This window comes from Hypanus sabinus, chromosome 12 (genome assembly GCF_030144855.1).
Source record: "Hypanus sabinus isolate sHypSab1 chromosome 12, sHypSab1.hap1, whole genome shotgun sequence".
NCBI classification, from domain to species: Eukaryota; Metazoa; Chordata; class Chondrichthyes; order Myliobatiformes; family Dasyatidae; genus Hypanus; species Hypanus sabinus.
In genome coordinates, this window is record NC_082717.1 from 47,675,030 (window position 1) to 47,699,219 (window position 24,190).

General features: G+C 39.7%; 1 protein-coding gene and 1 long non-coding RNA gene across 3 annotated transcripts in view; one reads left to right on the top strand and one right to left on the bottom strand.

Moving 5' to 3' along the window:
- Positions 1-14,704, top strand: part of LOC132402855 (uncharacterized) — a 39,490-nt gene extending 24,786 nt beyond the window's left edge. For both annotated transcript variants that reach the window (XR_009515113.1, XR_009515112.1), the window contains one exon: positions 13,344-14,704. This is a non-coding gene — a long non-coding RNA (uncharacterized LOC132402855). The remainder of the gene's footprint in view (positions 1-13,343) is intronic.
- A 5,868-nt stretch (positions 14,705-20,572) lies between these two features.
- dtl (denticleless E3 ubiquitin protein ligase homolog (Drosophila)) overlaps positions 20,573-24,190 on the bottom strand; it is a 31,659-nt gene continuing 28,041 nt past the window's right edge. Inside the window, exon 15 of the mRNA XM_059985339.1 lies at positions 20,573-22,705. Coding sequence (XP_059841322.1) covers positions 22,649-22,705 — 57 coding nt within the window. The 3' untranslated portion in view covers positions 20,573-22,648. The remainder of the gene's footprint in view (positions 22,706-24,190) is intronic.

The window sequence follows — 24,190 nt, forward strand, 5'->3', positions numbered from 1 at the left end:
TAGACCTTGTATCACAGATGCTTCTGAAGGAGCACTTTGCTATGGCCTAATTTAGTGTCTGGATCAATCTTGGTAAATTAGTTCATTAGTTTTATTAGCTTTCTGCTTTTACTGGTTATAGTACAACTGAGGAACTTGTAGACTATTTCAGTTAGCATTGAGTCAACCATTTTACTGTAGGTGTGGAATTACATATACAGTATACTCAACCATGTTAGGATGACAGATTTTCTGTACTTAAATAACTAGTGTTATGAATGTACCACAGCTCTGAGGGGCCGAAGGGTGCGGGGTAGCCCCCTCCTTTATGAGAATCACAGGATCGCTATTGAGTTGGGTCAGGAGACCCAGGAAATGAGAGAGAGATGTGCAGAATGTCTTGCCCCCCCCCCCCCCCCGGTGATATAAAAGCTACGGGAAACGGCCATTGTCTCTTGGAGACGAACTTGTGTATTACAATACTGTGCTACGTGGAAGCCCTCAGGCAAAGTGGGCTGGTTGAGGGAGGGATTGCATCACCCCAACCTGATTGATATCTGCGACCCTGTGAGTCAGGATAAAAGAGGGTCTGTGGGAACAGCCCCTCAGATGCACCAGAAGAAACGCTAGCGATCCCATAATAGCGGAAGCCGATGGGAGGAGGCCATGTGCGTTCGGTTCCATTTGCCCCAGGACCGGTGGCTTTTACCACGGACGAACAGCTTTTAGCTAATAACGGGGAAACCAACTCCCAGTGACTCTCGAAGGATTGACATCATAAAAGGACTGGGCAAGTTTTAAACCCGTCTTTCTCTCAAACCAAAACGCTGCAGCTTGAGCGAACTAACAGTAACTTTTATATTTCCATCGGACAATACATTATCCCCTAGACAACGATAGAGCTATTTCTTATTGATTATTATTATACCCGTGCTTTTAGATTTAGTATTGACGACGTATATATATTACCTGTATGTTTGCATTGATATTATTTTGTGTATTTTTATCAATAAATACTGTTAAAATAGTACCATCAGATTTCAACGGACCTCTCTATCTTTGCTGGTAAGTGACCCAGTTACGGGGTATGTAACACTAGATTATTATTAAGACTAACTGAGAATATTGAGGGCATCATTACTAACTGTAGATTTTAAAGTAAATTTATCTCATAATCTGCAATTTAAATTCTATAGGGAATTAAACTTGTCTCTGGATTGTTGATCTTGGTCCAATAGCTAAACTGCCGCTATGTGCAAATGTAGTGCATGACAAGTAACCTCTGCTCTTTTGTTACAGCTGTCCATCACTCCCAATGTTAATTGTTTATAGTTTCATTCCCAGTGTAAAGGACTATTCTGACACATGTTTCTTCAGGTTCACTCTTTCCGTTATCTTTTAGCTTTCCCCTAAATAACAATGGTTTTGTAGGAAAAATTGGGATAAGACACAATCCACCAAAGGTGATGTTTCTCACTTTAAACGACAAGGACATCTACCTTTCTGTGAACCATGATAATAAAGATAAAGAAAGAGGAAGATATTCTTGTAAAATAATTGAGGCTTCTGAGTGCTTGCTAGACCTCGTTTCCATTCCTCATCTTCCAATATCCCTTTCAATAAACACTCACTTCATCACTTCCTTATTTACTCACTTGCAATGATGCTGCTGCGTTTATTTTGAAGATTTGTAAGGGAGCAAGCTGCAATGTGCTAGAAAATGTGCAATTTATGCAGTCTTTGCAGGCCAAAAACAAAATTCAAGCTGGTTTATTGCTACTTGGCAAGTATGCATCATTAAAACAGTCTTACTGGCTGTATCATGGAGCCCGATTTAATTACAAGCTAATACAAGTTCAAGCTTGCTTTTGCAGCTTGACACTGCTGAATTGTGGTAGGAGCCATTGCAAGGGTCATTTCAGAAGAGATGTACTCTAAACCTCAGATACATCTTTCACCTTCCAAGACTGCTAGTAATTCAATCCTAATAGTTACATCATCAAACACATTATACAACATATCCCTCTTTCTCTTGCAGGAGGTAATGCTACAAAAATCAGTGCCTCCAGCTATCATATTACAGAAAACGAACAAGGCTGCAGCATCTCAGCCTACTGGACCAGCCACGTTCAGAACAGCAACAAAAGTGTCGGATGCCAGCAGCAGAGACATTAAGCATTGAAAATAACAATATTCTTGTGCTTAATTTCTTGCATCCCACTGCTGTCTTTCGACGTAAGCAAATCACCATCACATTGATATGCTTGTGCTTTAATCCTTCCAGATATTCAGGAACTTTAATCTGGCAAGGAGACATATCTAACAGCAACATATCAAAGATGAAGATGTACAGTGCTTGCTCCAACACCTACAGCCACCAGCTCAAATATTTCAGCTTCCCTTGTGTTAGAAGTTAGCTCAGAGACAGAGTGTTCATATCATCAGAGCAATGTAGTTAGCTGCTGGATCAGGCCAGTCTAGTTGGTTGTTACTGGCACTGCATTTAATTGTTCTAATGACCTGTCTATTCATAATTCTGGTATTTGAGAGCATCACATGTGCTAGTCACTTTCTTATTATGGTGACTGTGACATCATCTGTTTTAAATGTTTACTAGGTCAATCACCTCCAGACAGTAGACAAATCTACAGCTACAGTCCTCAAACAGGGAATACTATTTCTTCAAGCTTTTGAACCTCATAGAGGGATCCTTGAACAAAAGTCATGGGGTTCTCGAACAGAAGATATTAAGTCCATGTGATTTTTGCCTTCGCCAAATGCAGAATGTTTGTACTAGCAGTGTTAAAATTCAGCTTTTATGATATGGAGAAGATTTTAAGTGTATGTTATAGGTAGGTGTAACATATGCTTTAGTTACTATGTCACACCTCCCTGTAACAGCCTGGGCAGCAAAATCTGCTACTGTTGCTGTTTAAAGGGGTAATGAAACACACTGAAGGAAGAAAAATAAACTCTCCATTAAAATGGCAAAGTGAGTTGTGAAGAGAATAGAAGGATAGTGTATGGGAGTAGAGGTGGCTTAGCAATTGGGCAAGAAAGTGACAGGAAGTAATGTGGAGAATATGAGAGATTCTCAGAAGGAAGAATAGAGAAAGTTTTCAGTATTAAGGGACTAGTAAATATACAGAAGGATTCAACTGTTAGTTCAGGTGAAAGTAATAACAATGACTGCAAATGTTATAATTCATTGAAGATAGAATGGTACAGCACAGGTACAGGCCTTTTGGCCCACAACATAGTGTTGACCCAAATAAATTAGTAAACAAATAACCAACTAAACTAACCCCTTATGTTTACACAATGTCCGTATCTCTCATTCTTGTGCCTGTCTTACTCTTTTAAAAGTCCCTAATATATCTGCCGATACTACCACCTCAGGCACCCACCACTCTCTATGGGGAGGGGGAAATTGCCCCAACATTCCTTTAGGATTATCACCCCCACCCACTTTAAGTGCATGCCCTCTGGTATTGTACATTTCAACCCTGGGGAAAAGATGCTGTATCTACTCTGTCCATGGCTCTCACAATCTCAGATTTCTCCTCAGTCTCCACCACTCCAGAGAAAAAAACAAAGTTTGTCCAACCTCTCATTATAGTGCATGCCCTCTAATCAAGGCAACACCCTGGTAAACCTCCTATGCACCCTCTCCAGAGCCTCAACATTCTTCCTATAACAGGGCAACCAGAACTGCATGCAATAGTTGAGATGTGACCTAACTAGAGTTTTATAAAGCTGCAACATAACTTCCTATCTTTTAAACTCAGTGCCTTGAATAATAATGGCAAGCAATCATATGCTTTCTTAACCACCCTAACAACTTGTGTAGCCACTTCCAGGGGGCTATGACTTAGATCCCAAGATCCCTCTGCTCATCAACATTGTTAAAGGTCTTGCACTTTACTGTCTCTTTACATTTTACCGACCAAGATGCAGCACCTCACATTTGGCACTTCTCCACCCACATTTGCCACTGATCTTTATCACATTGTATTCTTTGTCAGTTATCTACACTTAACACTACACCACCAATCTTTCAGTTAGTCCTGACGAAGGGTCTCGGCCCAAAATGTCGACAGCGCTTCTCCTTATAGATGCTGCCTGGCCTGCTGTGTTCCATCAGCATTTTGTGCGTGTTGTTTGAATTTCCAGCATCTGCAGATTTCCTCGTGTTTGACCACCAATCTTTGTATCCTTTGCAAATTACTATCCACCCAATCATCCACACTTTCATCCAGGTTATGTAGATACATCACAAACAGCAGAGGTGCCAGTACAGATCCCCGTGGAACACAATTAATCAGACATCTGGCTAGAATAAGTCCCTTTGACCACTATCCTCTATCTTCTATGAGCAAGCCAGTTCTAAGTCCAAACAGGCAATTCACCTTTGATCCCATGAATCTTAATCTTCTGGATGAACCTCTCATGAAACACTTTGTTAAATGTCTTACTAAAATCCATGTAGACAACATTCACAGCTCTACTTTCAACAATCACCCTTAAAACCTCATCAAAAAACTCAGTGAAGTACAACTTGTCCTGCAGAAAGTCCTGCTTGAACTCAGCAGGTTGGGCAGTATCCGTTGAAAGGAGCAGTCAACGTTTTGGGCTGAGTTCATCCAGCTTGTTTGTATGTGTTTATTTGACCACAGCATCTGCAGTGTACTTTGTGTTTACTGCAGAAAGTCCTGCTGGCTCTCCTTAATTAGGCCATGGTTTTCCAAATCCTCATAAATCCTATCCCTGAGAATTCTCTCCAGTCATTTCCCTACCAGTCTATAGTTTCCAGGATTATCCCTGGTTCTCTTCTTGAACAATGGAATAACATTGCCTGTGGCTAGAGAGGACACAGACATATTTTAATGCCCCAGTAATTTCTCCCCTTACTTCTCAATAAACTGAGGTATGTCTTATCAGCCCCTGGAGTTGTATTCACCTTAATACTCTTTAAGAAACCCAATACTGCTTCCTCCTTTACTTTGAAATGCCCTAGCATACTAGTATGCTTGGCACCGATCTCTATATCCTGCACATCCTTCTCCTTGGCAAATATTGATGTGAACTATGCAGTAAAGACCTCAACAACGTCATTTGCATCCGGGCAAACATCCCTTGCCCCCTTTATCCTTGCGAGGTCCCACCCTCTCCCTTGTTATCCTCTTGCTCTTGATGTATGCATTGAATCCTGCATTGCCAAGGACTTTTCATGGTCCGTCTTGGCTTTCCTAATTCCCTTATTGAGTTCTTTTCTGGCTTCATTATAATCCCCCGGGGCTCTGTTTGATTCTAACTTCCTAAGCTTTACATACTTTTCCTTTTTCCTTTTTTGATAAAATTGATCACCCTCCTCCACATCCAAGGTTCTCTTACCTTTCTACCCTTGTCCTTCCTTCTGACTGGAACTTACCTGCCATGTACTCTGTGCAGTTGGTTTGAAATGCCCTCCACATGTTGGATGTGGACTTGTCCATCCATTTATTCCCAGTTAACTCTCCCTAGTTCCTGCATAATGCTCTTGGAATTTGCTCTGCTCCAGTTTAAAACTCTCCTACAAGGTCCATGGTTATCCTTATTGAACCTCCTTAGTAAGATATCCTTGAGGGCAGTTTGGCTAGAGTGAGTCGGGTGGATTTAAACTAATTTGGCTGGGGAATGGGACTGAAGTGATAGTGTTGAAGATGAAGTAGTTGGTTTACAAACAGAGGTAATGTGTAGTGAGATTCTTAGCAAGGAGAGGCTGATGATAGGGCAAAATTGCAGTTAACAGGATGCGTTGCAATGTAAAAGGCAAAAGGCGGACAAAATTGAAAAGAGTGAATACAGGACTGAAGGTATTATATACAAATACATGCAGTATATGGAATAAGGTCGACAAATTTGCAGCACAGTTATAGATTGGCAAATACAATGTTGTAGGCATCACTGAATCATGGCTGAAAGAAGATTATAGCTATGGGTCTAAAAATATACATTGTATCAAAAGGATAGGCAGGAAGGCAGAGGGGGTGGTGTGACCCTGTTGGCATCAGTCATCACTGTGGAAGACACTAGCAGTATGGTGGAATTTCCAGGTGTCAAGGATCATGAAGTGCGTGAAGTTGCCATTACAAGAGAGAAGATTCCAGGGAAACTGAAAGCTCTGAAGGTAGATAAGTCACCTGAACTAGATGTTGTATACCTCAGGGTTCTGAAAGAGGTGGCTGAAGTGATTCAGGAGGCATTAGTAATGATCTTTCAAGAATCACAAGGTTCTGGGATGGAAAATTGCAAATATCATTCCACTCTGCAAGAAGGGAAAGAGGTAGAAAAAAGGGAATTATAGGGCAATTAGCCTGACCTCATTGGTTGGGAAGATGTTGGTGTTGGTTGTTAAGGATGTGGTTTCAGGATACTTGGAGGCACATAGTCAGCATGGTTTCCTCAAAGGAAAATCTTGCCTGGGAAATCTGTTGGAATTATTTGAAGAAGTAACAAACAGGATAGACAAAGGAGAATTGGTTGATGCTGTGTACTTGAATTTTCAGAAGGCCTTTGATAAGGTGTCACAGATGAGGCTACTTAACAAGCTACAAGCCTATGGTATTACAGGAAAGATTCTAGCATGGATAAAACAGTGTCTGATTAGCAGGAGACAAAGAGTAGAAATAAAGGGAGCCTTTTCTGGTTGGTAGCTGGTAACTAAAGGTGTTCCACAGGGGTCTATGTTGGGACCGATTCTTTTTACGTTGTATGTCAATGATTTGGATGATGGAGTTGATGGCTTTGTTGTAAAGTTTGCTGATGACATGAAGATAGATAGTTTTGAAGAACTAGAGAGGCTACAGAAAGACTTAGATTAGGAAAATGGTCAAAGAAGTGGCAGATGGAATATAGTGCCGGGAAGTGTACGGTCATGCACTTTAGTAGAAGAACTGAAATGGTTGACTATTTTCTAAACGGAGAAAAAATTACAATAATCTGAGGCACAAAGGGACTTGGGAGTCCTTGTGCAGGATTCCCTAAAGGTTAATTTGCAGGTTGAGTCTGTGGTGAGGAAGGCAAATGCAATGTTAGCATTCATTTCAAGAAGACTAGAATATAAAGCAAGGATGTAATGTTGAAACTTTATAAAACACTGGTGAAGCCTCACTTGGAGTATAGTGTGCAGGTTTGGGTGCCTTATCTTAGAAAGGATGTGCTGAAACTGGAGATGGTTCAAAGGAGATTCACAAAAATGATTCCAGGATGGGTGACCTAATTGAAACATATTGAATGGTGAAAGGCCTTGATAGAGTGGGTGTAGAAAGGATGTTTGCTATGGTGGGAGAGTCTAAGACCAGTGAAAGCGGCCTCAGAATAGAGTGCCGTCCTTTTAGAACTGAAGAGAGAAGGAATTTCTTTAGCCAGAGAGTGGTGAATCTGTGGAATTCTTTGCCACAGTCAGCTGTGGAAGCTGAGACTTTATGTATATTTAAGGTAGAGGTTGAGAGATTCTTGATTGTTACTGCATGAAGGGATATGGGGGGGGGGGGTGTTGGGAATGGGAGATTAGGGCTGAGAGGAAAATTGGATCAGCCATGATGAAATGGCTGAGCAGACTCACTGGGCCAAATGGCCAAGTTCTGCTCCTATCTCTTACGGTTTTATTTATAGGTATCTTGAAACTTAAGAAGTTGAGGTCACTGTTCCCTAACTGCTCTCCCATTGAAAGATTAGTCACCTGGCCATGCTCATTACCCAATTCCAGATCGGGTACAGCCCCTACTCTTATCGGATTATCTACATATTGATTTAAGAAACCATTCTGGATGCATCTAACAAATTCTGCCCCATCTCAACCATTTGCACTAAGGTCCCAGTTTACATGAGGAAAGTCGAAGTCCCCCATGACAACAAACCAATTGTTATTTCACCTTTTCTTAATCTGTGTCTCTGTTCCTTAATAACTCTGTGGCTCTTGGGAGGGTGGGGGGGGGGGTGTGGTTCTGTAATAAAATCCCATTCCAGTGATTGCATTTTTCTATATCTGAGTTCTACCCAAATAAACTCAAATTATGATAGCCTTATATTTTTGGGAGGGGGTAAATGTAGTTGAAGTTAGCTGAAGTTGTACAAGAAAATGAAATGACTGCAAATCCTGAAAACCTAAAATAAAAACAACAAAATGCTGAGAATACTTGGTTAAGCAACATCAGTGGAAGGAGAAACAAAGTTCACATTTTAGGTTGAAACCATTTTTGAATACCGCATTGCTGTTTTGGTACCAAGGAGTTAGGTGCACCATATATTCACAGAACATAGAAATCTACAGCACATTACAGGTCCTTCGGCCCACAATGTTGTGCCGACCACTCTAGAAACTGCCTGGAATTTCCCTAGCGTATAGCCCTCTATTTTTCCAAGCTCCATGTACTTATCTGAGAGGCTCTTAAAAGATCCTGTATCTGCTTCCAACACTGCATTCCACATTTGATTAATTCCTGGCAGATGTGGATTTATCTCATGAGGAAAGATCAACTAAGGTTACCTAATTTCACTGGAGTTCACGAGTAAAAGAAATAATCTCAAGTAGTCGTACCAAAATGATTCCAGGAATAAAAGGTAATTCTACAAAGTTTGTATTATTTGTATAGACCAGAGAAGATGGCATGTTTGAAACCATGAATGGTATAGATTTTAATAAAGTTGATTGAAGATGATTGACAAAAATGTGACATGAGAAGCATATCTTACTCTGTTTGTGGTTAAGATCTGGAATAGTAGAAGCAGATTCAATTATAGTAGGTGAAAATAAAGAATTTGCTGAACAATGTAGGGAACAGAGTGTAGTGCTTTCCAATACAGTACAGAATATATATAATCTATAGAATATAAAACATATAGAGTTGAAAGATAGGAAAAACTAATTTTTCAAAAGTCTGTTCAATTTTAACTAGGGTCATAGTGTGGCTGATCCCTGCATATTTGTCACATCTGGATATTTGTAGAACAATAATAAGTAATAACAATAATTTGTAGAACAATAATAAGAATGCAGGAAATCCTTCATTTATTTGAAAACTTACAAATGGAACTGAATACTGTGCAATCATATGTTTAAAAATCCTTGCTTTTGAACTTATGGAGAAAAAGTAATTAAAGGTGTGGTTAAAGATAGCTGAGTCAAAAATGTGCTTGGAGCTTCTGTAGTAGGGTTTTGGTCTCACAAAAGCAGAGTCACTTGGTGTTTCAAAAGCTTCAATGCATCTTGTAATTATTTCATGTAGCTTTCTTAAAACTTTGTAACGTTAGTCATATTAGTCCTGGCAGCAAGGTAGAAGAGGAAACATGGAAATATCACCAAGCAACTGGGTTTACTTAAGGCCAGTGAAAGATTTTTCTCTGAGTGTCATTTCCTTGTGTATCAGGTTGCTGTGCTGCAAATGTAGTTAAATGCTATTTGCAGCAACACAAAGTACAATGACACAAATAAAATCTCCTCTAGATAATTATGAAAACCTTTAGTTGAATATGTTGAGTTCTTCAGTTACATCACTACATTCACTTGTATGAAGAGCTATTTTACAGTAGCCAATTAACCTCCCTAGCAACACACACAAAATGCTGGAGGAACTCAGCAGGCCAGGTAGCATCTATGGAAAAGAGTACAATTGACATTTCACCTATCACCTTGTGTTTCTTCCTCCCCTCCCCTCCCCCCTTCTAATTCCAAACTCTTCATCTTTTTTTCTCTTGTCCTGATGAAGGGTCTTGGCCTGAAAGGATGACTATATTCTTTTCCATATATGCTGTCTGGTCTGCTGAGTTCCTCCAGCACTTTGTGTGTGTTACTTGGGTTTCCAATATCTTTTGATGTTTGCAACCCACTTAGCATAGCGTCTGGGATGTGGGAGGACACCAGATCACCTGGCAGATACTCAAAGCAGTTCTGATGAAGAGTTTCGGCCTGAAACATCCACTGTTCTCTTTTCCTTTGATGCTGCCTGGCCTACTGAGTTCCTCCAGCATTGTGTGTGTTGTTTAGTTAAACATCTCTCCCTTTATTTTTGATACAAAGAAAACAATAGAAGGGAATTCAGCCATTAACCCCCCCCCCCCCCCCCCCATTAAGCTTTCCCATTGGCAAATTTACAGCCTTTACAATAATAGTTTGGACCAACTATTCAGAGCATAATATGTACAGCCTCCAGATTTCAGTGTGGCAGAAAACTGTAGATTCCAGTTTTTGTTTTGGAAACCAAATCTTTTACAACTTCCACTTCACATCAGAAGGTTAAAGGTGATGTTAGGGGAGAATGCAATACAGATAAGTTTATGAATAGATTTCCAGAGCCTAGGGCCTAGCCAAAAGAAGACAAATTGATTAATGGCAAATTGTAAAACAAAATCTTAAAATGCACACATGCCATAATTGAAGGACTTGAAATTTTGGAATGTTGTGGTTCTTGAAGCTACAGTAATAAGAAGTGAAAAGGTTATGTGAATTTTTTTAAGTGGTGCAAGTTTTTAAAATGTGACATTCTGAAATCAGTGTCGAGCTGCATGGCTAAGGAAGATTTCTGATTACAGCTTTATATAACTTTGCAGTCAGGCAGTTGAGTTTAACTTTACAGTAGTGCTAGCTACAGAGCTCTTTATACATCTAAACATACTGCATATTAGACTGACTTATGTGCCGCACAGTGATGTAGCTAGAAGAGCTGCTGCTTTATCTCCGGTAACTGTGGTTTAATCCTGATCTCTGTCAGCATGGGGTTTACATGTTCTCCTTGTGATCGCATAGATTTCCACCACGTGTTCCGTTTTTCCCACATCCTAAAATTTGCTTGTTTTTTTTCATCCCCCCCCCCACTGTAAATTACCCTGGGTACAGGTGGGTGGTATAATTGAGGCCTGCTTGACTCAGGTGGGCACCTCAGACTGCCAAAAGCAAGAGGTTAAAGATCTCAGTGAACTCCAGCCAGTTGATTAGCACACATTTTAGTACTCGGCCAGGTACCCCGATGGGCCAGATGCTTTCGTGGGTTCACCCTCCTGAAGACTTAGACTGAAATCACAGGATCATCAGGAGCTGTGGGAGTTTGTGATGGTTCCTCCATGTTTTAATGGCCAAAGCGAGCATAGAAGGCTTTAAGCTCATTTGGAAGCAAAGCCCTGTTGTCGCCCACATCACTTTATTTAACTTTATGCCAGGTGATAATATTCAAGCCCTGCAACACTTTCAAGCTTCCGTTGTTGATTCACATTTAGTCTGGAATTGCCACGTTGACCATGAGATGGCTATCTGGATTTTAGTGGGGAAATGGGTTTGCTGTAAGTGGTCATTAACTTGATAAGCTGAATGGCCTCCTCTATCATAGGCAATATAGAAATCATAAAATTAGATTATTTTAGAATTATGATCTGGAATTTTAATCTTCTGATTATGCAAAATACTTCTACTGTTAGCATGTTGTAGTGTGAGCAATTATAAGATTTCATAACTTAGAGTCATTTAAAAAAAGAAGACTTGTATATAAATTAGGTCCATAAAATTTAGTCAGATGAAAGACAATGTAAGTTTTTCCTGGGGTTTTGGCAGAAAGACAAGACACTTGGCTGCTAAAATGCTATCAGCATAAAATGTCACATAAAACCTTCCTTAAAATTAAGGAATGATGAAAGAAAGTAAGTTTTGTAACCAATCAGTTTAGTGACTATCACAGTTCAACTTAAAAAGTCTTATCAAAAAATGGACCTTCGGAAATCAATTAATTAGTAAGCAGTTTGATACAGAGAAACATAGCCTGATCTCAATAATAAGAATAAAATAATAAGAATTTTCAAACCAGATCAGTTTTAAGCTGCTTACCATCCCTCAATCTCTTGATCTTGTGATAGAATATCAGGATGGAGAGGAAGTTTCTTTGTGGTAGCTGCTTGTTAGGCCACAGAGGTAACCAGAAAATCTGAGCACACGCAACAAAGCCATTTTGCAGTATTGTACATTCAAGCTGTGCCACATGGATGTCATAGAGCTTCATTTCTTACTTTTTATGCCCCTTTAATACATTTTTCTGGAAACGTAAAACTCCAGTTACAGGAGTTTTGTGATGCAGTCTTGTGTAACCCCACCCCTCTTGAGAGTTGTCAGTCATAGGTGGTTTACTGGGAAAGAAAACATCTTATTTGACATGCAGCCAAAAACGTTTACAGCAGCTACAATAGGATTTCCAATGATTGATGTTTTTAAATATTACTATAAAATACACATTGGAGGACCTCAGTGATAAACTGATGTTAAAACTGTATTTGCATCATAAGCCTTTTATATGGTATAATGCTTTGTTCCTTCTGTACATATGTATAACTTACACCAGTTTCTATAATGTAAATGCTTCTAAATACCAAAACACAGCTAGTCAAGTTTCATTAACTCAAATAATGTGTTCTGCCTGCTTTGCTTTAAACCCAATGAACATTGAATTTCCTAATTTCAGGTAACCTTCACTCCTCCCCCCTCCCCACTGTCCTATCCACCTCCACTTCTGCCATCTTGTCCTCTGGCCTATACCCCACTTTTATCCTTGATTTTCACCCACTTCTCCCACCTTGCTCTATTTATCTACCACTCACACATTTCACCCACCAACTCCTCCTCAACCCAATCTGAACATCATATTCAGAATCAGAAACAGGTTTATTATCACTGGCATGTGACATGAAATTTGTTAACTTAGCAGCTGTAGTTGAATACAATACAATCTAGAAGAGAAAAAATAAAGTAGAAATAATAAGCATAAACAAACAAGTAAATCAATTATGTATAATAAATAGAGATTTTAAAAGTGTGTAAAACAGAAATACTGTATATTAAAATAAGTGAGGTAGTGTCCAAGGATTCAATGTCCAGTTAGGAATCAGATGCAGAGGGAAAGAAGCTGTTCCTGAATCGTTGAGTGTGTGCCTTCAGGTGTCTGTACCTCCTACCCGGCAGTAACAGTGAGAAAAGGGCATGCCCTTGGTGCTGGAGTTCCTTAATAATGAACAACCCCGCTCTTCACCTCTGTATTAAAACCTTCTTTACTATTCAGATTTGCAGAACTGGTAACCTGCGTTCCTATTCATTTCCTTCCATACCCACTGTCTCTATCATCCACCTGCCACTGTCCCCCAACTCCACCTGTACCAGATTCTATCTACCCATCATCCTTCACCCCTCCTTGGTCCACCAATCATATCAGGCCCATCACACCATTACCCCTATTCTTTTTACACTGACTACCTATCCTACCCTTTCTCAGCCCTGCTCTAGGGTCTCAACCAAAAACATCAAGTTTTCTCCCGTCCACAGCTACTATTCCACTTGTTTGTTATTGCAGTGAGAATGTATGGGAGCGGAGAGGACTCAGCCTTACCACCAAGCTGAAGGTCTACCGAGCAGTGGTTCTCACCACCCTCCTCTATGCCAGCGAGACCTGGACTGTCTACAGCAGACACGCTAAACAGCTCAACCACTTCCACTTGAGCTGCCTCAGCAGACTTCTCCATGTACGATGGCAGAACAAAGTCCCAGACACAAAGGTCCTAGAATGGGCTAGCATCCACAGCGTCTACACCCTCCTACAGAAAGCCCAAGCCAGATGGGCTGGCCATGTCATCAGGATGTCTGACAGTCAACTACCAAAATAGCTGCTGTATGGAGAGCTGAGCCAGGGCAAGCGCTCAGTTGGAGGGCAGAAGAAACGTTTCAAAGACTGCCTCAACGTGTCCCTCAAAGACCTCAACATCAATCGCAGTAGCTGGGAATTGCTTGCTCTGGACTGCCCAACCTGGTGGAGCAGGACCACTAAAGGAGCGTATGCAGCAGAAATCAGGCACACCGCAGAGGCTCAGAGGAAACGTGCCACGCGCAAGGCTCGAGCTACCTCCACTTCCACTGAAGCACCTACCCTCATGTGGGCAAGCTTTCAGGGCCCAGATTGGCCTCACTAGTCACCTCCGAACCCACAGTCACAAACCCTCCACCTGACAGAAGTCATGGTTGTCTTCGACTTCGAAGGACGAACAACAACTATTGCAGATTCCAACATCTTCAATCTGTCTCCATTTTTTAAATTGTCATTTGTTGTAGATCAAATAGGACTATCTTTTGAGTTCCTGGGCAGTATGAACCTAAATAGCTGCTGTATATTCAATTCATGGTTAGTTAATTCCTCTGGGGCAGGGGCATCTTTTTCTATAATATAGTACTCCTTTGTGTAATTCTACAAATCTTTACATGATGTAAATATGCTTTTTAAAGGTACTTTGCTATAATTTATAAAATACTCTAGTAGGTGGAAAATAGCAGAAAATGTACTCTCAACTGCATGTCAGAATAATTTAAAAGTTACAGTTTTAAGGCTTCCAAATTATTCAGTTTCCCCACAAGTATCAAGAACTGCTTCTTTGATGAAACTTACAAACTTGCAGGGGTTCAGGTTGAAAATGTCATGAAACAAAGTGTAAAACATTTAAGCAAACCTGGAGTAGTTGCTCTGGAATATTAAATGTAATAATTACTCTGGTGTGGTGAACTATGTGCCTGTCTGGACACGCCCCCTGCTGACTACTCCTGTGGCTCCTCCCACAGGCCCCTGTATAAAGGCGATCTGAGGCCTGACGCTCGGCCTCAGTCTCCAGGACATAGTATGATGGACACTCACTCCTGGTTCCTTCTTCCAGTCAATAAAAGCCGATATCTCGCCTTACGTCTCAGTGTGAGTTATTGATGGTGCATCATCTGGAACCAAGTTCTATTGCTCAAATAGAATTATGAATTTAAACACTATTTGTGTGAATTTATCAATGTGACAAAATCCACACAAATCTTTTATTTTGGGGAGCTATATTGTTATCTGAGTTAATGTTAGTAGATCCTCCGTACTATTCCATCCACTGACACTTCATCCAAATGTCCTGCGGAAGGGTTTTGACCCAAAACGTCAACTGTACTTTTTTCTATCGATTCTACCTGACCTGCTGAGATCCTCCAGCATTTTGTGAGTGTTGCTCAGATTTCCAGCATCTGCAGATTTTTGCTTGTTTGTGATCCAAAATTCCACTTTTTTTGATATGCAGATAGCATAGGATTGCACTTGGGAGTGATTACCTATATCTGGCACATTATTTTCTAATTATACTTTAATTTTCTTATTATGTATTTATACTTATATTATATAATTATACTTTATTTTCTGAAGTATAATTCTGAAAGATGACATTACTACACAAGAATTTTTATTAGAAATATCTCATTGAAAAATGCAGTTATATCCACCTTTTAAGAGGCTCCTGGATAGGTACATGGAGCTTAGAAAAAGAGTGCTATGGATAACCCTTGGTAATTTCTAGTGTCAGTTCATGTTCAGCACATGATTGTGAGTTGAAGGGCCTATATTGTGCTGTAGGTTTTCTATGTTTCTATGTAAGTATCACAACAACAACAAAAAAGGAAAAACTGAATTTTAGAAAAGAAATCAAGGCTTGCAGATCAACTCCATAGAAAATGATCAGTGAATAATCTATTTACATGAGATGAAGCTCGTCATATCAAACTAACAGTCAGAAACCTGCAGCATTAGAAGAATGATAATTCAGGATTGCATGATCCCATGTGGATTTTCAGTCTCACCTACACAAATTGCACTCCAACTTGGATGAATGCCTGGGATGATCATTCCTTTTAATTTCCATCATGTCATGTAAAAGATAAAAACGGATTTTTTTTCCTCAACTCAGTGAAAGATCTTACTGCAAATACAAACCAGGTAAGTGAGTTTTGAGAGATGAGATGCAGGGTTTTTGAGCTTTAGGAGTATCTTTGCACGTTCTTACAATCTGCGAGTTGGTAAAGAGCTCAAAAGTAGAAAAACATTCCTGTATTTTATTGAACTAAGCAGCTATTATATCCAAGTTATGTGGATCAGGAACTATGATGTCCAATCTGTTAAATGTGCTAAATTAACTGATCACAAGTAAAGCATCAGATGGCTTTGGGGGGAAGAGTACAACAAAATAGGAGCTTGTGCATCTGCCCTGTCATCCAGTATTGTAATGACTGATTTACACTGTTTCACCTCTTCATATCAGTCTCTGCCTTAAATACATCAGAGATTAATTACCCCTAAAGAATAAATTTCTACATGCTTTTGTTTTAAAAATCTGGTGTCTTATTGTGTAGCGGTGTCCCCCTTGTTTGTGATTCTTCCACTGCTGTAGACCAGTGGGAGACTCACAAACAAGGGGGTATCAGGTAAGAGAAACACCTGACTCAATAATGAATACAAGTACATACATCTGAACATCTGCAAGGCCAGGAATAACAAGTTGCGATTTCACCGGCAAGGCATGTGTTGTTGCATAAATGAAATTTTCGGAGAAAATTACTGGTAGATACAAGGCAGCTTCTTTATTTGACTAAACAATGTACAGCAGGCATCATACCCAGATAGTTTTGGTGGAAAGGTCTGCTGGCCAAATTTTATGTGCCAAACATCAAAGGATAACTCTTTATTTAAAATGTATGGACAATGCTTACTTTGAAACTACCTTCAACCTTCACACCTCAGACATCAAAATGAATTTTAATCAGCATTGTCGGGACAGGGTTCACAGCTTTTAAGAACCCATTGTAAGAGCGACACTCCAAATTAAATGCACAATACATTTTCAGACGTGCAGACTGGTAGCCAAAGTCAATCATTAAATGTAAATGTCCTAAACAAAAATCACTAACAGCATGAATGCAAGGCCTGCTTTCTGGGTCAACTCAGCAATGAATCCATATCCATTGCCCATTTAAGAAAAAAAGATACTCAGAATCTAATTCCTCCTCATGAGGTACATTAAGTATGACTAAGAGGAGTGGAAACAGAAAATAAACTCAAGTCCTGAATCATGTATCATCTCACTGTTATATGCATATCTGGGGAATAGGAGAAATATAGTACTGGCTGACTCAGACATAATGTAACTAGGGTCATGGACGAAGATGCATTACATTTTCTGTATACGGCAAAGATAATTTAGAGCTTGGAACACTCACAAAATGCTGGAGGAACTCAGGTAGCATCTATGGAAATGAATAAAGTTGATATTTTAGGCAGATACCCTTCTTCAGGATTTGAAAGGAAGGGAGAAGGCACCAGAACAAAAAAGGTGAAGGTGGGTGAGGGGAAGGATAGCTAGAAAGTGATAGGTGAAGCCAAGTGGGTAGGAAAGATAAAAGCACCAGAGAGGAAAGAATCTGATGGGAGAATGGACTATAGAAGAAAAGGAAGGGGTGACCCAGCAGAGGTGATAGGCAGGTAAGAAGAGCCAAGGCTAGAGTGGGGAATTGAAGGGGGTGGGGATAACATTTTTTAAAAACAGGAGAAATTGATATTCATACCATCAGGTTGGAGGCTACCTATACACAATACAAAGTGTTGCTCCTCCACCCTGAGGGTAGACTCATCGTGGCACAAGAGGAGGCCATCTACTGACATGTCAGAACAGGAATGGGAATTAAAATGTAAAAAATTCCACTTTTGGTGGATGGAACAGAGGGGCTGGAAGTGGGCCCCAATTTATGGCGTGTCTCACAAAATAGGGAGCACCAAACACAATAGACAACCCCAGGACTTACGCAAATGAAGTGTTGTCTCACCTGGAAGCACTGTTTGGTGCCCTGAATGCAGGTGAGGAAGGTGAATGGACTGGTGTAGCACTTTGGCCACTTGCAGGTATAAATGTCAGGAGGGAGATTAGTGGGGAGGGGCAAATACACAAGGGCATCAGAGGGGGAGATCCCTGCAGAAAATGGAGAGTGTTTGTGGGGGAAGGGGTTGGTGGTATGATGATGTTTAGTGGTAGGGGTATGCTTGGAAACTGGATATGGTGGGACAGTTCAGTTACCAGATCCAGTAATCCTGGTTTAACAACCCACAGATGCAAATTCTACTATGTGGAATTTAAGTTCAATGAACTGACTTTACAAAATAGATCTCAGTCGTGACAATATCAAAACAACCAAATGGTTGATAAACTCCATCTGGTTTAATTGTGCCCTTGGGAGAGGTCTTCTGCCATCATTCCCCAGTCTGGCAAATAAAGGGAAATCCAGATCCTGAGCAATATAGATTTCTCTGAACTATCCTTCCAAGCTATTCACTTTTAACTCTGCACAAAAACAAAGACACATGCCATTCAGTGTTAAAATTCACGGTCAAAGTCATCTGCAGCCCAGACGACTGTGTAAATCCTCATTTTAGATAGTAAGGAAATCAAGGAGCATGGAACTTCAGGAAAGTACTGGTAAAAGGTAAACCAGTCTTGTTGAAGTTTCCAGCAGGTGAAAGAACAACCTCCTGCTCTACACATTCTCACAATCCTTGTGATTGTGGACCAAATCGGGAGAACGATCCCACTGACAGGCCAGCCGACAACCTAACATAACCGTGTGTGAGAACTGGAGTTCACAACCAAAGAAAGTGGAACAAATATGCAGATACTGGAGATCTGAAGTAATGGCAGGAAGTGCTGGAAACACTCAGTAGGTCAGGCCGCATCTGTGGAAGGATAAGAGGATGGACCTACATTTGCAAAGGCAAAGACTGAGTATGGCTTTATGCATTGAAATTGTCTCAGATATTTGAAGGAGTGACCAAAAGGATCAACAAGGGCAAGGCCTTTGGAAAGGTAGTGGATTCAGCCCAGTACATGATAGGTAAAAGCCTCCCAACTATTGAGCACGTTTACATGACGTTCCCGTTGAAAGGCTGCATTCATCAAACAAGCTCTTTTCTTGCTGCTGTCATCAGGTAGAAGGTACCAGAGCCTCAGCACTTATACCACGAGGTTCAAGAGGAAATATTAGAGGCAGATACAATTAGGATATTTTTTTAAAAATAGATTGAAATATAGATAGGAAAGATTGAGGGATATGGACCAAATGTGGTCAACTCAAGTAGGCAGCTTGATTTTGATGAGGTCTGCTGTCCGGCATGTTTCTGTGCCATGTAACTACACCTCCATCCTGGATCTGAAATAATCAGCATCTGGAAGTGTTAATCAATTCTCCTTCCACAGATACAGTTGGTACTGCTGAGTTTTTCTAGTATATTTTTTTTTAAATCTCAAACCATTTTCTTTATTACCCCACCCCCAAATCTTTCTTAAGACAGCAAGAACAAATTGGTGTGCTGCCCTGTGGGTAATGAATTAGCAGAAGGGATATATCTGTGTGAGATTTCAGTCTCCCAAATAAAAGTGCTAAAGTTGCAGTCAGTAACAATTCAATGTACAGTTGGCCCTCCTTATCCGTGGAGGATTGGTTCCGAGAACCCCCGCGGATACTCAAGTCCCTTATATAAAATGGCGTAGTATTTGCATATAACCCATGCACATCCTCCCATACACTTCAAATCATCTCTAGATTACTTATGATACCTAATACAATGTAAGTAGTTGTTATACTGTATTGTTTAGGGAATAATGACAAAAAAATAAAAGGCTGTACATGTTCAGTACAGACGCAACCATCGTAGATCTTTTGGGAGTGCTGATGCCGCCTCGGCATCAGCCAATCCCGATTCTCCCGTGATCTTTAAGTTCTTGAGGCTGTAGCGCTTTACATAGCCAGTCAGCCATCCCTTACTAGCCTTAAACCCCCTCCTCTTACTCACAACACAAGTAGTGAACAAATGAGACCCGAGGCGAACAATGCTCAAATGAGTAATACTTTTAATCATCTCTAGATTACGGTACTTATAAATGCTATGTAAATGGTTGTTACACTGTATTGTTTAGGGAATAAGGACGCTTTGGAGGAGGCTCAATAATACTAAAGTCAGAATCTGTGGAGGTTGAGGGCTGAGGACCATGGACCACTTCGGCAAGCAAAATGCCACTTTTAAAAAGATCTAAGATTGCTACTTTCTCAGTGAGATTAACATTTTACACTCCCTCTTAGCCCTTGAGGAATTGCTTTGACCACTTAATTGCTTTTTAGGAGCCATTTTTTCCACAGAAACAAAGTAGCGACCGAATGAGATGAGAGGCGAACAATGCTCAAATGAGTGCTGGAGAGAGAACTTCCGGGTTTTCTGATCTGCAGTTGGCTGAATCCTTGCATGCGGAACCCACGGATAAGGAGGGCTGACTGTATTAGCATTTTATATCTCAGAAATACTCAAGTTCGGTTATCTTAAGTTTACAACACTGGAATTAGTCAGAGAGTACTGAACAGGGAGGTTGTGCTAATTTTCTTTTGCAAGTTGCATTTTGTTTAACCACAAGTAGCTTCAACCATAATATTAAGTGACTAATTGAGATCTAAATCACAATTATGACAGCAAATGATTATTTAAAATGACAGTATTTGATTGTGTTAAATAAACATTTTACAACTGCAGAACCATTGAGCACACTGCCAAAGTCTATCCCTCAGAAAGTTCTTCAGTCAAAGCAAAAATTGGAACAGGATATTTTCAATGACTTTGTTTTCATTTTTAACAAAATTGAAAACATTTATCAACAAAGTCATCCTTACCTGGTTACATTCAAAATAGTCTGTACTACTGAATCAGGCAAAGGGCTTTGGCCAAAGCACCCAGCTTTTCCAAAAGAAATTTCCCATTCAGAAGAGCCAGTTCCCCATTGATTCTTCAATATTACTTGTATTTAGCCAATCTTATTACTCTTGAAAAGCTAGAAATGCTTTTGTTTAATTTATCGGGCCATTTCTCCATTTTTGTTTAAGCAAGCAAAGGATGAAATGTGCCTTGGGAAAGTTGCAACAATAGAGGATACTTCAAAAGAAGAGGAGAGGAGAGAATTGGAAGTAGTGCATCTCAGGGGATACAAACATTTCCAGAGCATCTGAAATCAGGCCTGCACTTGGGAAGTACAAGGCACACGTTGTTATAACATTGAACTGTCAAAGCCAGTTCGTGCCTGCATCACTTCCTTTCTGGTTTACATTGCACCTTGATTCTTTGACCTTTATACAGTTAACCCCTAAAGCTACATACAACACTGAGTTTCAATAAGTGTTATAAAAGTTCATGTATTCCTGTTATCCAATGCTAAAGAGGTAAGCAATATTAAATTCTAGCTATATTTCACAAGCTTATAAAACAGAGAACATTATTGCTTCTAGGTATGAATTAACTTGTCAACTGTAAATGGATGAAATCACCTGAAACTTGCAATTACTTTAATAAGGAAAACAATATATGGTGCAATTTTAATTTCCAAAATCATACAAAATTTGTAAGTTTAACTTCTGCATTAAGTATTCTAAATCCTACTTACACTGATGAATAAACTAGCACATTGGGAATTTTGAGTCAGAACTGTAGCTAGTTAATCTTGATGCAATTAAAGTGCAGTTGTACCACCATAATCCAGAAAACAAGGAAAATATTGTCACATATATCACATGGAAAATGATAGAGGTTTACCATTGGAAAGGTGTTATTGAAACAAGAACTTATAAACAACAGGGATAGGAAACGGCAGAGATTTCTACCAAATGTAACTTAACCTCTGCTTCACCCATGGTATCATACTATGTTGCCATATTATTTGGTTACCCATTATAATTCTATTACAATGAGAGGTCCATTACAAATAACTTATTCTACAACATGGGTATAATTTTGATTCATATTGTGCAAAGGCATCTGTATTTCTTATTTCCTCAAGATGTAGGAGGCAATTTAGCCCAGAGTCCGTGCCATAGATCAGAACAGTCTCATTCCCCGACATTTCTTTATAATCTATTCTCTTACACATACCCATTAATACCCCTGCTTTCCCATTCTAAAATAGTAAGTATAACTTATGGTGACCAATTAATCCACTGAACCAGCACATTGGAGGAACCCTGTGTGCTCACATGGAGAACATGTAAATATTGTAGATCTGAACTGAGGTGGCATCACAGGACTTGGAGACACCTCCATTACCTACAGTGCCACTGTTATCATAGTAAAACATGGTGTATTCAACATTAAGCAAAAAATTAATTGAATACAAAACAAAGTAGGCAAAATATATTCTGGGAGGCAACACGTTCAGAATCAAACAATATCAATTTACAAATGTAGCTTTAAATCCATGCTTTTTAAAAAGATAACAAACGAGAGCAAAATTAGGCGGATTAAAAATTGGATAAAATTCAAATGGAACCAGGGTCCTTTGATTTAATAAATTAATTACTCCAATGCTCAAAACCACTGATTAATTAAATTTTGTAGTTTGTAGTTCTTTAATTATCTCACTATTCATTTCTATACACTGCAGAATGAGCCAGCTGTGACATGGCTGGTAGCTTTCAGCCCTGGACCTACATGTATTGTTTTGACAGCACAAACCTTAGATCCAACAGGAAATGAGACTACTGGTACACAAGTTGTCATTAGAATTTAACTTGCATACCCGGTTAGGTGCAATTTTTTTTTTGAAACAGAGAAAAACTGGTTGAACAATAGTAAAAAAGCTATTAAAAATTCTAAACACCATTTCACAAATCATACACCATCACAGATGGCAGACAGGAAATACTACACAAAGATGATAAGAAGTGTTTCATCAAGAGTACTGCAAGCTCTGAATACAGCATTAGGTTATGCCAATAATTCCCAGCTACACAATATGGTCAATCAGTCAACTTCCGATGAAAATACGAAGAGATCTTGCGTGTTGAAGCTGCAGTCTGTAGAATAAATACATACAAATCATTATTAAGTGAACTTTTCTATTCAAGGAATAAGCCTGGGGGCATTGACAGTGTGTACATAGTAAAGAAATTAAACAACACGCTTCACATTTCAGATACCGGCTTAAATGGATGGTAGGGGTGGTCCAAAGATATTAAAATTATCCAAGCAAGGTAATACATACATCGGAGGGGAGCTTAGTCATCCATCACTGTTTTGGAGAGCTTTCCCCACAAACATATACATTCAGATTTATCACATACAAAGAAATATAGTGAAATGTGTTGTTTGTGTTAACAACCAACATAACCCAAGAATATGCTGGAGGCAGTCTCATGCCAACTTAGCACTACAGTAAAAATACACTATGCACATTCCATCCTTGACACTGACCACTGATCCTGCTCCTCCAAAGCCTGACCTGACCCCAACTCCCTGTGCTGTCCCCAGAATCAGCCCTACAATCCTTAAAAAAGTCTAAGCTATGACCTCTACAGCTTGGTGCCATCTTGAACAGAAGCCACGACTATCAGATTGGTTACATGAACAAGAATACCACAGGAACAGGGCACATAAAATAAAAACATCAAAGATGTAAATTATTCTGACAGGATCCAAGTATCAATGTGTAGAAATTCTCCCACTCATTTTATCTGGAGTTCAGTTAGTAGCAGGCAGTAAAAGTGAGGGAGACCAGTGCAAATTGGACAACAAAACAGAATATAGAATTTAGTACATAAAGTAGAACTCAAATTCACAAAAAAACAGAAAGAAGCAGCATTACAGAAAGTGTGAAATGTGGTTAAATAAAGAAGCCATTTCCCATGAAAGATTACTAGGTTAACTCATTAAAACAGCAAACTAAACATTACATTAAACTGATGAGAATTAAACTGATGAGAATTTTAACTACAAGGAAAAAAAACTATTTCATAATCTATCTAATTGATAGTATTTTTGACAAAAGGCAAGAATCTATTATAATCCAATACACAGTATTAACATAAGAACATAAATATCAACATAAACCACAATTAACACAGAAATGTAAACAGAACATAGGAACAAGCCCTTCAGACCACAATGTTTGGGTGGGGTAACTATGATGCCAAATTAAACGAATCCCCTCTGCCTACATACAATCTGAATTCCCATTCATTGCATATTTGAATGCCTGTCTGGATGTCCCTTATACAGCTGGCATGGTAAAGTAGGGTTAGCACAGCACTTTACAGTACCAGCAACCCAGGTTCAATTCCCGCCAAAGTCTACAAGGAACCCGTATGTTCTCCCGTGACCATGTGGATTTCCACCAGGTGCTCCGGTTTCCTCCCACTTTCCAAAGATGTACAGGTTAGCAAGTTGTGAGCTTGCTTCTGTGTATTGATGCCAGAAGCATGGCAGCTCATTTGGACTGCTCACAACACATCCTCGACTATATTTGCCACTGACACAAACATCTGACAATTAAAGCTAATAAT